The sequence below is a fragment of the Poecilia reticulata genome, linkage group LG14, assembly GCF_000633615.1.
Source record: "Poecilia reticulata strain Guanapo linkage group LG14, Guppy_female_1.0+MT, whole genome shotgun sequence".
Lineage (NCBI taxonomy): Eukaryota > Metazoa > Chordata > Actinopteri > Cyprinodontiformes > Poeciliidae > Poecilia > Poecilia reticulata.
In genome coordinates, this window is record NC_024344.1 from 9,390,451 (window position 1) to 9,404,140 (window position 13,690).

General features: G+C 41.7%; 1 protein-coding gene across 2 annotated transcripts in view; it reads left to right on the forward strand.

Moving 5' to 3' along the window:
* Nucleotides 1-13,690, forward strand: part of LOC103475741 (Down syndrome cell adhesion molecule-like protein 1 homolog) — a 70,998-nt gene that overhangs the window by 27,493 nt on the left and 29,815 nt on the right. For both annotated transcript variants that reach the window (XM_008427582.2, XM_008427583.2), the window contains exons 4-7: nt 10,393-10,539; nt 10,629-10,907; nt 12,826-13,101; nt 13,217-13,513. In XM_008427582.2, the coding sequence (XP_008425804.1) occupies nt 10,393-10,539; nt 10,629-10,907; nt 12,826-13,101; nt 13,217-13,513 (999 nt within the window). The remainder of the gene's footprint in view (nt 1-10,392; nt 10,540-10,628; nt 10,908-12,825; nt 13,102-13,216; nt 13,514-13,690) is intronic.

Sequence of the window (13,690 nt, forward strand, 5' to 3'; positions counted from 1 at the left end):
TATACTGCTGAAAATTATTGATACAGATTTATGTTTAAGATAATCTTTTTACCAACATATACTATTTTCTACATTTGAAAACCAGAGCCCTGTCCTGACTTGAATCTGATGAGGAATTTCTGGCAAGAACTAAATATCAGGGTGATGGCAGGCAGGAGAGCATCTCCACAGAAAACTAAACTATTACTTTTACTCAGAATTGTATCCCGTATAAGAAAAAACTTCTTTATATTACCCGTTGGTCCTGTTTGTATCGAGAGTCATTTAGCTGTCCTTCTGTGGTGTGTCACTGTCTGTATTCATGTGTGTATGTGTGTGTCTAGCGGTATTTATGTTCTCTGTCGTCCTGCGTGTCTCTTCGCTGGGCGGTGACACTCCTCTGCCACCAGCGCTCTAATAGGGAGAGACCAGGCGGCTCACTCAGTGCTGCTAATGCAGCTCACTGCCCCAGGCCATGGGCTAAGCTGGACTACACTGCATCACACACACAAACACACACAATCAGACAAAGACATAAACAAACTGCGGATTCTTTATCTTATTTGAAACTAGATAAAATGAGGTGAAGAAGTGAGCATATTGTGCTGTTCGGGGCTTGCTTTGCCGCACAGTTTTAAAGTCTTGCGTTCCTTTCGAATTTAGATTTTGGTGCACAGACAATTAACAGTTCAGTAGAAGTTAATGGGACATCCTGCAGAGGGTAGGTGTGTGGACTGTGGCAGCACGTGTCTGTGTGATTCTGTGTATTAGGATGTGTGTGTATGTAGTTTTTTTTGTCTCGTGGGACTCTCATTATCACTGCTGTCCCAGATGTCACCCAGCACATGAAACACACGTCATGAATAATGGAGTCCTATTTCTACATCTCTCCCTATTTCTCTTCCATCCGCTCAGCCTCTTCCCCCTCCATCCCTCGTTTCCTCTGATGCTCCCACTGTTTCTTAATCTCCCTGCCGCGGTCTCTATCTGGGTTGGTCCATTTAGGCTGTCTGGTCGGGATGGGACGCAGTCCTTGCTGTGGCTCTGTGCTGTGTGCATCTCGCGAATGCAGCTGGTTTTAATTCTGTCCTCAGTGATCCGTTCAGACTTTTTACAGACCCTTCCGCTCCGTCCCCTCCCCCAGTGTTTACTGTTTAAAGTCACACAGGGCAAATTGGGACAGAGGATCCAGTGGAGCAGAAGAGACGAGGTCTCATTGCTGCAGAAACCGGACTCTGCTCCTTGTCCGTGTCGCCCACCCCGCCCCGTCTCCGCTCCCACGTTTGTCCGGCTCAACTTTCGAGCATCCTCCGCACTCGCCTAGAGTCGGCGTGCGAGAGATCACACGTAGGCAAGAGGCAGGGCACTTATGATTGAAAGATGAGGTAAGCAGTCAGAATTGGTTAGGGAAGAGGACAGTAGTTAGGATTAGACAGTGAAGCGTAGCTTTTTAATGAAAACATGACAGAGCCGCGGCTTCTCCCAGCAACTCGACCGACCCTCTTCCAGAAAATGAACAAGTGACAGAGAGGCGAGCTGAGAAAAAGGAAAGAGCTGAAGGCTGAGATTCAGACGTTCCTTATGCTGTGTTGGACTTAACTGGCATGTTGATTCATGCTCCGTAGGAATGGTTTGGCCGCCGTAACAAAGTCTCTTTTGCTAGAGCAATGCAGCAGAATGGACCCTCATTTATCAGAGTTGTTGAGCATCGGTTGTGGAAGTAAGACCTGATTTGACTGTGAAATAAAAGCAGACCAGTGTGAGACTCGCCAATCAAAATTTGCGGTCAATTTTCAATGTGTAATTTTTGTACAGTCATGTATGAAAACGCAAGAAAAGCATTGAAAATGTGTTTTTTCCAGCCTTCCTGTCATGTGAGGTTAATAAATTATATTGGATGCAGTGGAAACATCAAACATTCACAATAAAATCATGTTGTTGTTTTTTTTAAATACAAATTATTACAAAGTTGTCATTTTAAACTGTCTTCTGCAGTGAGCAGAGCTGGTGTTTATTAAACAGCTGCCTCGGTGTGGTTTTGGTGAAAATACTTTTTTGTTGTAATATGTTGGACCTTCTGGGTATTTGTTCAAAGTGTCACTATTTCACCACCTAAATGAATCAATGTTAAACACCTCACTGATTCTACAAATACTACTTCTCTCAGGAACACATGTCTACACTGAAGAGCGTCGCTTTTTCTGCAACCAGGTAGCACGGGTTGACGTGGTGCATTCAAAGGTTGAAAAAAGGCGGGATTTTTGAGTTTGCGACAAGCCACCCACCAGTCAAAGCTGGAAATCATCCAACTGCAGCTACTGGCCATATTTTAGTGGACATCTAGTGAATCATGCAGGAAAGCATATATTTCATGGCAACCACCTGGATCTGCATTGATCTTTAAATGTACACAGCAGAAAGAGAGAGAAGCATAGACAGGCTGCCGTGTGCTCTTGCTCTGAATTTAGATGTAACTTCCTTTTTTGCATAAATGGGGAACAGAGACATGCACTGTTGCATCCCCCCTTAGCTAGCCCTCCATCTTTCCGTTGACTTTCCCCATCTTTCCTTTCTCCCCTCTCATTCTGATTAATCAACACTTATCATCCACTTTTTGGTGCTAATATACATGCATTTAAATATATAAATACATTTGGGTAAGTAACATTGGGTATATTTTAAGCTTGTTTGGTGTTTCTGAGCGTGTGCATCATGTCAGCATTTGTGGGCACCGAGCGTATTCCAGCACTGCAGGGAAATATCTCCAGAATATGCTGCATGCTTTTTCTTTCCTTTTGTCTCCTTTCGGTGACAGTCACAAGTGTTTGATCTGCTCCTCCTTCCTTCTGTCTTCTCACCTTCTTTCAAATTCTTCTCTGCAACTTGCCGCTCAGAGCAAAAGGTATAAGGCAGGAGAGCGGAGCACAATTTTGATAAAGTCACATTTAGAATGTTGACTATATTTTCACATTCAAACTCAAAGCGTTTTTATCCAGCAGAGCTATTTCCGATGTGTTGAAAAGACGCTGAAAATTAAAAAAAAAATAATCTGCAGCAAGTGCATTTATTTTTTGTTTGACTTTTGCTGAAATATAAAAATCTTAACTGCACTCTAAGCCACTCTTGAGGCTTTAACAACAGCTGTGCTTTAAGAATAAACTAGAGAAAACAGACGACAGAATATGGAGACAATATCCATAAAGTATTTTTGGTGTAAACGTGTCCTATTCTGAAAAAAAACTGTAATCTCATCAATAGAGCGCCTTGTAAACCATATTTAAAGCACCTTTTAGCATACAGAAACTTCACTGTATGTTTGGACTAACAGAAAGCGGAAAACGGCACATAAATGTGAAGTGAAAGCAAACTGACGATGCTTTTATTATTGCTTTTATTATTTTTTTAACAACAAAAAAACCTGTGGGCATTTGCATTTATCCCCTTTTAATTTGATACCCATAATTAAAATCCATAACAGCAAATTGCAGGCGGGAGGCCCTTGATTAGTAAAAAGAGTTCAATTTAATTCCAGCAGCTCTGTGAAGGCAGCAGAGGTTTGTTGTAGATCACAAGTGAACAACAGGATCATGAAGACTAGAGACTACAGCAGATCAGGGAGAAACTTGTGCAAAAGTTCAAATTAGGGTTAGATTATTTTTTTTTAATTGCTACTTTGGAATCTCATGGAGTATTGTTTATTAAATCATTAGAAAGTGGTGTCGGACGACTGCAAAATCTTAGTACGGTTGTCCAACTTATCCTACCAGGAGAGCTTCAAAGAAACAGCTAACAGGTCCAGGGTAACCGTGGAGAAGCTGCAGAGATCCACACCTCAGAAGTATCTGTCGACTTGATTTGCACTCCACAAATCTCGCCCTTATGGAAGAACGTCAATAAGAAAGCCACTGTTGAAATAAAGCCACAGAAAGTCCTGTTTGCAAATATGTGGAAGACGTTTCTCAATTCAACCTGGAGAGACAGAGAGAGAGAGAGTGGTATTAGAAAGTTTAATTGACAAATGAAAGTCTTTGGTGCTCGGACCCAGGAGGAAGACGTTGCGCTGAAAACTGCTGTCAGAGAGAATGAGCCGCTGTGTATGAAAATTAGAGACCCGGACACTGGTGGTGGAGAGGATGGTGGAGACTGAATGGACATTGAAGAAGTCTTGGGCTGATGGTGGAGGAGGGGTGGAGGAAGGTTGAAGCTCAGCCAACGAGCGGACGCCGGTGAACAGCTGGACCTTATCAAGGGAGTGACGCTTGATGATTGGAGGAGGAGACCATCGCCAATTGGCTGGAATCGAGGTGCAGGACGACATCTTGGTTGGGCAGGTGGGATGAATATAATAGTCTTCCAGGCTGAATTTTCGCCTAGGCTTCATTTGAACTTTTTGGCCTACATACATTCTGTTAGAATCGAAGTCAAAGCCCGACCTGAAACCCAAATACTCTGACGTTGACGGACTCTATCCATCCAATAGGACTGAGCCACATATTTTTAAAATCAAGATGTAGATGTGCAGTAAGAATGTTAAAGACGCAGTTCCAGCAAATGGTAGTTTGATTAAATGCAAGAGATTTTTATTTTCATAAATTCGTAACGTATTATCTTCTTTCTTCTTTATAATTGTCTGCTTTGTGTTGGTGCATCAGGTATAATCCCTATAAAATGCATGAAGATTTTCGGTAGTAAGAAAATGTAAACAAAAGCATTATGAATGTTTTGATAAACACGATCTGTGTCCTCCGTTTGCAAAACCTTTGACCTTCTGCTACCTTTGAATCTTCTCGCTGTCCTTTGATGTCTTAATTAGCAAGCATTATAATTTAAAGTAGAGAGGCCTTCTAGGGAATGAACTACTGTCATTGACTGTAATCTGTGTTGAGTAAGATGCGGACCCCAGGGAACAGGTTGTAATGATCCACCAGAAAAAGGAACAGGAGTGGGAGTTCAATAACTCATTAGCCTTTTCCAGCCTGATTTGACACAGAGTCCATGCAGAGGGGACCTATAAAAAGTCAGACCTTTATTTTAAAATCACTTGATCTAGTCTAAATAGCATATTTACAATTTGCAAACTGCACTTCGACCTTTGGAGAAAAACACAGCATGAAGCTACATTGTGCTATTTTCCATATTTTCTTAACAAAAGTACTTGGTAATAAAGCTTCAAGCTGCTATAAATTTATCTAGAGCAACTTCCTGTTGACACCGTTTTCATCTCGGCAGCCTCCGAAGCATTTCCAAAACTACAAAGGTTACACGGTCGCTGTCATCCTCAAGCGATTTGCACTACAAAATATGATTTAGTAATTGGTGGAAGTGCGCTGAAATCTGAACGTGATGGCGGCGAGAAGGCCCTAGCAACAGAGAGAGGATGAAGGAAGCACGAGAGTAGGAGGGGAGGGGGAAAGATGCAGAACATCAATAAATAATGGCCCCGCTGAGGAGGTGGAAATATGGGCCTCGTTATCTTTGCACCGACGCCTTCATTTGCATGTGAGAAAATGAGGCTGCTCCTAACTCACACTCGCTGCATGCACACCTTTGGACCCACAAAGGCTACAGTATACGCTCTATTTATAGACAAAGTCATGCTTTTATTAATTTATTTTTTCTCTTTTTTCTCTCTTACACATTTATACTTGTAATATCTCCCATTTACCTTCCCCTACTTTAAAACTCCTTCTTGCAGCAGGTTACTACTGTTATGTCACTGCTTGGCTGCCATTTTGTTGCATACAAAACAAAACAAAAACATCAGCTTGAGTAATGAATGTTAACAGTACGTATAATCCAGTACGAGAACAACGAGTAGGTCCTGGACAAACACCAGGTGGATCCTACATAAATGCCCCAGTTATAACAGGTCTGCAGATTACACTTTATTTGTTTGATTCATTGCAAATTGAGGCACAGTTTAAGGCAAAATGAGCATGTGTGTCATTTATTTTTGAATTTTTTACATTTATTCCTGTCAAACGTGTTCAATCATTCATAATGCTAGCAGCACTTTGGTCCCATGGGTGCTTAAAAATGCCCTATAAGTAAAGCTGGTCCGATACGATCAACGTTTCACCTTCCTGAAAGACTTTAGGAAGGTGAAAAATTGAAAAATAGTTGAAAAATATTTTTCATGGAAAACAAGTGAGCGAATTGCAACAAATCTGAATTTATTCAAAAGTTTAGCTATTATTATGGCATTACGAAACACTTCTGGGTATTCTGGAGCAGCGGCTGGAATTAGGAGGCTGAAATACTAGCTCCCATCTGGCGCCCATCTGCATGCAGGAATCATGAGCAATTTTGCTTATCTTTTTTCCATGAATGCATCTCACTGAAGCTGACCAAACTCTGGCGAGATCCAACAATGTCGACTTCCTTAGGGCAACGCGGCTGCTTTCAAAGAGCTTCTTTAGGACCGAAAATATTTTTTAAAGACTCATCTTGTTGTTGACAAATCGTTTTAGTCTGTGTGTCCCTCGCAGCTGTTTTGGTTATTTGTGAGTCTTTCTTCAGGGGTTTAAGGTTTGTGAAGTAAAGTTTTGACCACATAGTCACATGCAGTGTGTTATTTTATTAAGATTACTATGTCAGTTTAAGACAGCCTAGATAGTAACGTCATTGCTTTGTAAGATTTTAATTATTTCACAACATTTGAGGAGCTTTATTCCTCGTGGAAAAATCTAAAGATTTAAGGAGAAGAGTTTATTCTTGAGTAGAATCTCCAGACACCTGAAGATGCCACGTTCATCTGTTCAAACAAGAAATAGATAGCATGTTGACGTCCAGCCATCATATCATTCCTGCAAACCTGACACCATTCCACCTGTGAAGGACGGAGGTAGCAGCATTATGCTGTGTGCGTATTTTACTCCAGGGGGATTAGTGCAGCTCATAAAAGAAGGAAAATAATAACTTCTCAAAACTTCATCCAGGATGTTAAAGTTGGGACACAAATTGCCTTGCGTCAGATTTTTATGAAATACACACAAAGCCCCGATTTTAGTCTCTTTGTAGGTACACCCTATAAAACGTGTGAGTAAGACGGGCTAGAATCCTGAGCCAGTCTAGTTCTGTCAGGAGGAATGGGTCAAACTTCCAGCAAATGACTTGTGGGAAGATAACCAAAATCATTTAGCAAATAAACACAATTTTGTCCGTCCTAAATTCCCTAAATCTTGAAAAGTCAAGGCTGCGACCAGAACATCTTCTACCACATGCTTGCTGTGCATTCTGTGGATTTTCCTCTGCAGAGGCTTTATGCTATTGAGAGTAAATTACACAGCTACCAGTTAGTTAACTTGTGAAGTGTTTTAATTGCACTGAATTTTATTTGTGGCATCAGACTAATGGGGTTGGATACAAATCCAGACTTTCAGACACATTAGTTTTAGAGTTTATTGGGTCTTTTGGCTTTCCAGATCGAGTGAACGATGTTGGTGAATGAGGTATTTTCCTCGCTGTTCAGTAAACACAGAGTTACTCACACTTTCAAGATTTTTATATCCACATTTTGCTGCACCTGCATGTGTGTGCGTGTGTGTGTGTGATGCATGCTGCCTCCCTTTCTCATTAACCAGTCAAGTCAACATGAATAAAAACTGAGGGAGCACCGTGATTTCAGATTTAGTAATTAATATTTTACTCTGTCTGACACTCTGCTTAGAGACTGAGAGCTAGCATAAGCGAGAGAGATAAGAGAGATAGATGATATGAGAGTTCACACAAAGACGGGGGTCGGCGGGAGTCAAGACTCAAGACGGATTCTGTGAGCAAACCGCTCGGTCAGGACGGCGAGAGAGCGAGAGGGATTATGTGACACGAGTTGTGTAATCAGCATTGTTTCAGAAGCTGCAGATGGGATGAATTGAGCCTCGCTGCAGAGGACCTGGGGACCGAGACAAAAAGTGTGGCTTTGACAGATCCAGCTGACTCCCCCCTTTTTCTCCTGCACCTCTCTCTCCCTGCCTGTGTCAGAGTGTTGTGACAGGCATGTCTTCGGTGTTGTGGGAGTAGCAGCCTTAAAGTGCTCATTATCCTGTAAGGCTTCATTCTGGGGGGCAAACAAAGGCTGCTGTGAAATTGCAGCCTGTGCCTCCTCTAAGGTCATGATGTTGTGAGAGGAAACACATACACAGTCCTTAACTGCCACCTCCACCACATCTCCTCAGCCTCCCGACTGACAAACACAGGAATTTCAGATCAAATATTGATACTTAAGAGCACACTTACACTTTACATACACACGGGCACCGACCAGCTGCTAGCAGACGGATGCTAAAAAGCGCAGGTGATACGTAATGTTTGCAAATTAAAACCAAGTGCATTAAATCAATTTTGAAACCTGTCACACTCAATTTGTTGTTTGTTATAACTTTATTAATAAGGGGTTCTTTTAATCAAGTTTTTCTTGAGCAAAACTTGCGATGCATGAAGACGACTGAGGAAGAAATGATGGAGGAGTGTGGTGGAGTTTAAAGATGACTGGAACTGCTGTGGTTTTTTTAAGTAAACATTAGAAAATGTGCACTTTAAAAATTGCTAGGTTAAAAACAAAGTCAGTCCTCGTCAAAAATGGGCCAATCATTATTAACAGGACTGAGTTATACTGGCTTAGATTTTCAACCCCTAAATGTTAAAGATGACTTCACAAATGCTGATGTTCGGCATGATGGGCAGATCTCATTTCATGTTGTTACATTTACTTCTCTTCCTTCTTAATCACAAATAGAAAAATCCCATCGTTGAGGTTAGAGAGCCTTCTTGCCATCACCCTAATCATTAACCACAGATTTTCTATCAGATTAAAGTCAGGACTCTGGTTAGGTCACTAGAAAGCTGCAATATTACTAGCAGTGAGTAAAAGCGTGTTGGTAAAAATAAAAAGACTTCTTTGTCTCTGAATTTGACATGTCTGTGAATAGTTTTGGGAACCATGGAAACATAAAAATCTTTTTTAATTTTTTTATTTTAAAGCAGAAAAGCAACTACTACAAAAGTGCAGTTATAATAATATATGGATCATTTTGTTTTTTGCAGCTTGAAGGGAGGGTTATTGAACTTTATATGATAATGTTATTGACCATCAAAAACATACCTAGAGAGTTGCTTTGATTCTGTCATGCATGTTTGAGAGCCGTGGCAACCGTTGGGGTGGTGCCTTAATGTTTGTCTCATATTTCAACAAAGCTCCTCCATGGAGCTTCAGTCCCCAGTAGTTCCTCCAGACTAGTGGCAGCAGCAATGACCTGAACTCATTATATGGTCGACTTTTCAGTCCAAGGCTCCTAAGAATGGTTGTAAATGGCATAATAAGAAGCATTGTTGTGATGAAAAGGGGAGTTTCAGAAAGAAATAACTTAAGACTATGCAGTTATTTGAATAAGAGGGCAAGATATGGACCTGATCTACAGGATTGATCATCTTAAATGGCTTCTGTATTGATCTAGGACTGAGGGCACAGAGGATGTCACTGGGGGACAGTCTACCTCCCTGTAGTCTCATGTTATCCTGTGTTTTCCTGTGTGATCTTAGGTCTTAAAATAATTGGTTAACTTACAGATGCCTATGCAAAGCAAACATCTGTAAATTGTTAGTGGGTTTATTTTGTTGTTTGTAAAAGGCTCAGTGGAGTCTAATGGAAAAAAAGAATCTAAAAGTTTTTGTAACACTGAAACACACAGCTATGAGAAAAATGTATTTGCAGTGGAAAATGGAAATTTGAAGAAAAGTCACTCTTTTGCCCTAAGTTATTGAATAGTGGAGAAACCTTTTGAGCCAAGCCACCAAGTCAAAACCTCACATGGTTTACACAAAAACAAATAATGACATTATTTGAAGGGAAAATGAGAAGAGGCAGCTTTGTCACTTGAAAATCTGCTTAGCATTTCATCTGTTGAATTACACTAGTTATTGTGGTGTTATGCAGAAGAGCAGGGGTTATGTATTGCGAGAGACGATTTGTTTTGTTCAAGTGACCGAAGTTTGTCCTCCAGGTCTTGACCGAGTGCCAGGTTTTTGGAGGCGACATCATTAGGCAGGTAGAGACAACTGTTCAGGCAGCTGTTAGCTCTCAGTGCAACACGCTTCAGCAATAAGCGCAACGTATTTGTTCCACAGCCAGAATGCACGGGGGACCGGAATAGTACGTTTTATATTGTACCGGATGTTTATAAAGAAACTAATCACAGCAAACATGGCTCCCTATTAGTGTCGCCGCCACATCTATAGCTTGGAAAAGTTGTATAATCATTGTCTGGGCCTTCCAAAATTGTTTCGGTGCTTTGAAGTATAAGCTTTTGTTATGTAGAGATGGTGTAATGTATAGTTGTGTGCTGTTAAGTTTGTGTTTAAATGAGAATGAATTGATTTGTGGTCATCATTTCTTCACTGTGGAAATGTTCTCTTTAGGTAACAGGTTCTCACTGACCTCCTTTGGAGCTCTTTACATCTCTGATGTTCAGAAAGAGGACGCCCTCTCCACATACCGCTGCATCACCAAGCATAAGTACAGTGGTGAGACGCGGCAAAGCAACGGAGCCAGGCTGTCAGTAATGGGTGAGCACCCGTTTTTTCAATTTTACTTCTGTTTTGTTTCACTTCCTCTTTTAGCTCATCAGTAATTGTAACCCAACCTCTACCCTCAGACCCCAGCGAGTCCTCGCCCACCATCTTGGACAGTTTCCAAGCCGGGGAGGTGTACGCCGGCCAGAGCATCGAGCTCCCATGCATAGCAGGCGGCTACCCGAGCCCCACCGTGCGCTGGCTGAAAGATGGTCGGCCGCTGCCCTCAGACGCCCGCTGGACCCGGCGCTTGACTGGGCTGACCATTAGCGACCTGAGGCAGGAGGACAGCGGCAGCTACGCCTGCGAGGTCACCAACAGTTTTGGCTCAAAGGAGGTGTCTGGACAGCTTCACGTAATAGGTGTGTGACACACACGCGCTCGGCGACAAATAACCTGACAGTTTCTCGCCGTGTCTTCTGAGTGAATCATCCTGGCAGAGGGACACATTTCTGAGCTGTCTCCTTTTTGGTTTGAGGCGCAACTCTCCGGCGGTCACACTTCGAGTGTGTCGGTAACAAATGTATGTGAGCTGCTTGATGCCCCATCATATCAGCCCTCAAAAAGAGAGACAGGGGCAGTAAATTGTGGAGTGTGACTCCATAACAAAGCTGCCAGCACCATTCACCATCACACACACACTGAAGCTGAGGAAGATAGAAAAGAAGACAAGGGGTCACAGAAGGGACAATCGGACGTCCAGACAGTGTTGGAATGACATTATCTGCGATGTAATAACAGGATAATAAGAGCAGGTTAGATCAATGCAAGAAGTATACAAAGAAACAAAGGCAGGAAGGCGAGACAGAGGGAGAGAATGGGAAGGCAGTAGGCTTTGCCAGTGGGCACATCATGGCAGCACACTCTGTGACTCTGACAGGGTGAGAGGGGGGGTTGGGAGACGCAGCGATGCCCCCCAGCATACACCACCAGCTGCCTTATTGCTCACTGACATTTACACACACACACACACACACACACGCACACACACACACACACACACGCACACATACACGCACATGCGCGCACTCTCCTTAACACACAGGCACACTTATAAACACACAAGTGGACAGAGATGTGAAGAGATATCTCCAGCTGCTTTTTTAATGAGTGTGTCGAACTGATTGAGTCACCACTGCTGATTGTGCCCTCTCTAACCGTAAACACCTACTGTACGTTTAAATCAGCATGTCATCATGTTAGCCTAGTGTAATAGTCTGAGTGACGTTTTTACATTTAAAATAAATATGTTTAATGTGTTGGTGGAGAATCCTTGACCAGAGATTTTGTAGCTCATTTTTTGGTTTGTCATGCTCTGACCTGACTACAGTTTATCTTTTCTACTTTCCAGATAAATAATACATTTAGCCATCCTATTAATTAAAATTAAATAATGTTTTCTTAAAAACAACTCAAAGTTTCAGCTTTTTGCATGACAAAAAATGTCTCCATGTTATGGTATAGAGGTAACTACAAATAAAACTCAACTAAAAGAATGAATGACATGATGTTTTATTGACTTTTTTTCCAGAAAGATTCAGAATAGCAGACTTTTTTCTTTTTGTTTCACATATGAAAAGATATATTGTGTATCATTTTACAAGATATTATTATTATTATTATTATTATTATTATTATTATTATTATTATTATTATTATTATTATTATTATTATTATTATTATTGTGTGTCTGAGAGAGAGGGAGAAAGAGAAAGAAACCCACAAACTTTGGAAATATTTCACAAATATAGACAAAATTATTTTGATGTGAGCAGTCTTTAGCATTAGCACTAGCATTAGCGTTACTACTAGTGAAGCCAGATGCTGACCTGACCCATATTTCCTAAAAGAACATATTAAATGACAGAAGAACACACCTCACCGTTTGCAAATGCATCAGATTTTTATTTTTTGCAACTGGCCAATCCCTTTTCAGGGTTGTTCAGGTGTAAAATTGGTAAATCTTCCAATTTTGTATCACATAGTATAACTTTTTTTTTGTGAATAATGCAATTAATATTTTTACTAAGTTTACTAGTAAACTCATAAAAGCACTCATAGCACTCATAAAAGGAACATTTAAGAACTGTAATGTATGTATTGTCTTAACCGATTGGTTGTGTCATAATCAATTGACTGATAGTGTTTACTTTCTATAAAGACAACATAAAAGAAACAACAAAAAGGAATAGCTTTATTGTTCTGCTTTGCATGTCTGGTCTCACCTTCAGGAAGTTCATTCTGTCATCACATGCTTATTTTTTTAAAATGTTTTTCCAGATCCACTGCGAGTGACGCTGTCTCCCAAGAACCTGAAAACAGGAATCAGCAGCACCCTGTACTTCACCTGCACCGTGGAGGGTTCTCCAGAATACACCATCAGCTGGTACAGGAACACTGAGCCTATTGTTCCCGACCAGCACATCTCCATACAGGGACAACACAACGACACGCTGCAGATCACTGCAGCTCAGAAGTTCCACTCCGGAGCCTACCAGTGCTTTGCTTCCCGAAAGGGCCACACAGCTCAGGACTTTTCCATTATTCTCTTAGAGGGTGCGTGGACAAAGGCCGGCAGGATGCTTAATAAGAAGAGATGTCTACAAAAATGAATTGGTTTTAATCACGGCTTTTTTTTCCATCTCCACTTATCCTCTCTGTCCCCTCTCAGACGGTACTCCTCGTATTGTGTCTTCCTTCAGCGAGCGGGTGGTGAACCCCGGCGAGCCTTTCTCCCTCATGTGTGCTGCCAAAGGAGCCCCACCGCCCTCTATCACCTGGACTCTGGACGATGAGCCCGTGGTGCGAGATTCTACCTACAAGACCAGCCAGTACACCCTGTCCGACGGCCTGACCGTGTCTCACGTCAACGTCAGCAGTCCACTCATTCGAGACGGGGGAGTGTATCGTTGCGTCGCACGAAACTCGGCCGGTAGCGCCGAGTACCAAGCGCGCATAAACGTAAGAGGTGCCTGTCTGCTTTTCAATATAAATGCACTCACACCTGACTCTATACAAACATGCAGGGCTTAGATCAAAGCAAATATCATTATCTATCTATCTATCTATCTATCTATCTATCTATCTATCTATCTATCTATCTATCTATCTATCTATCTATCTATCTATCTATCTATCTATCTAT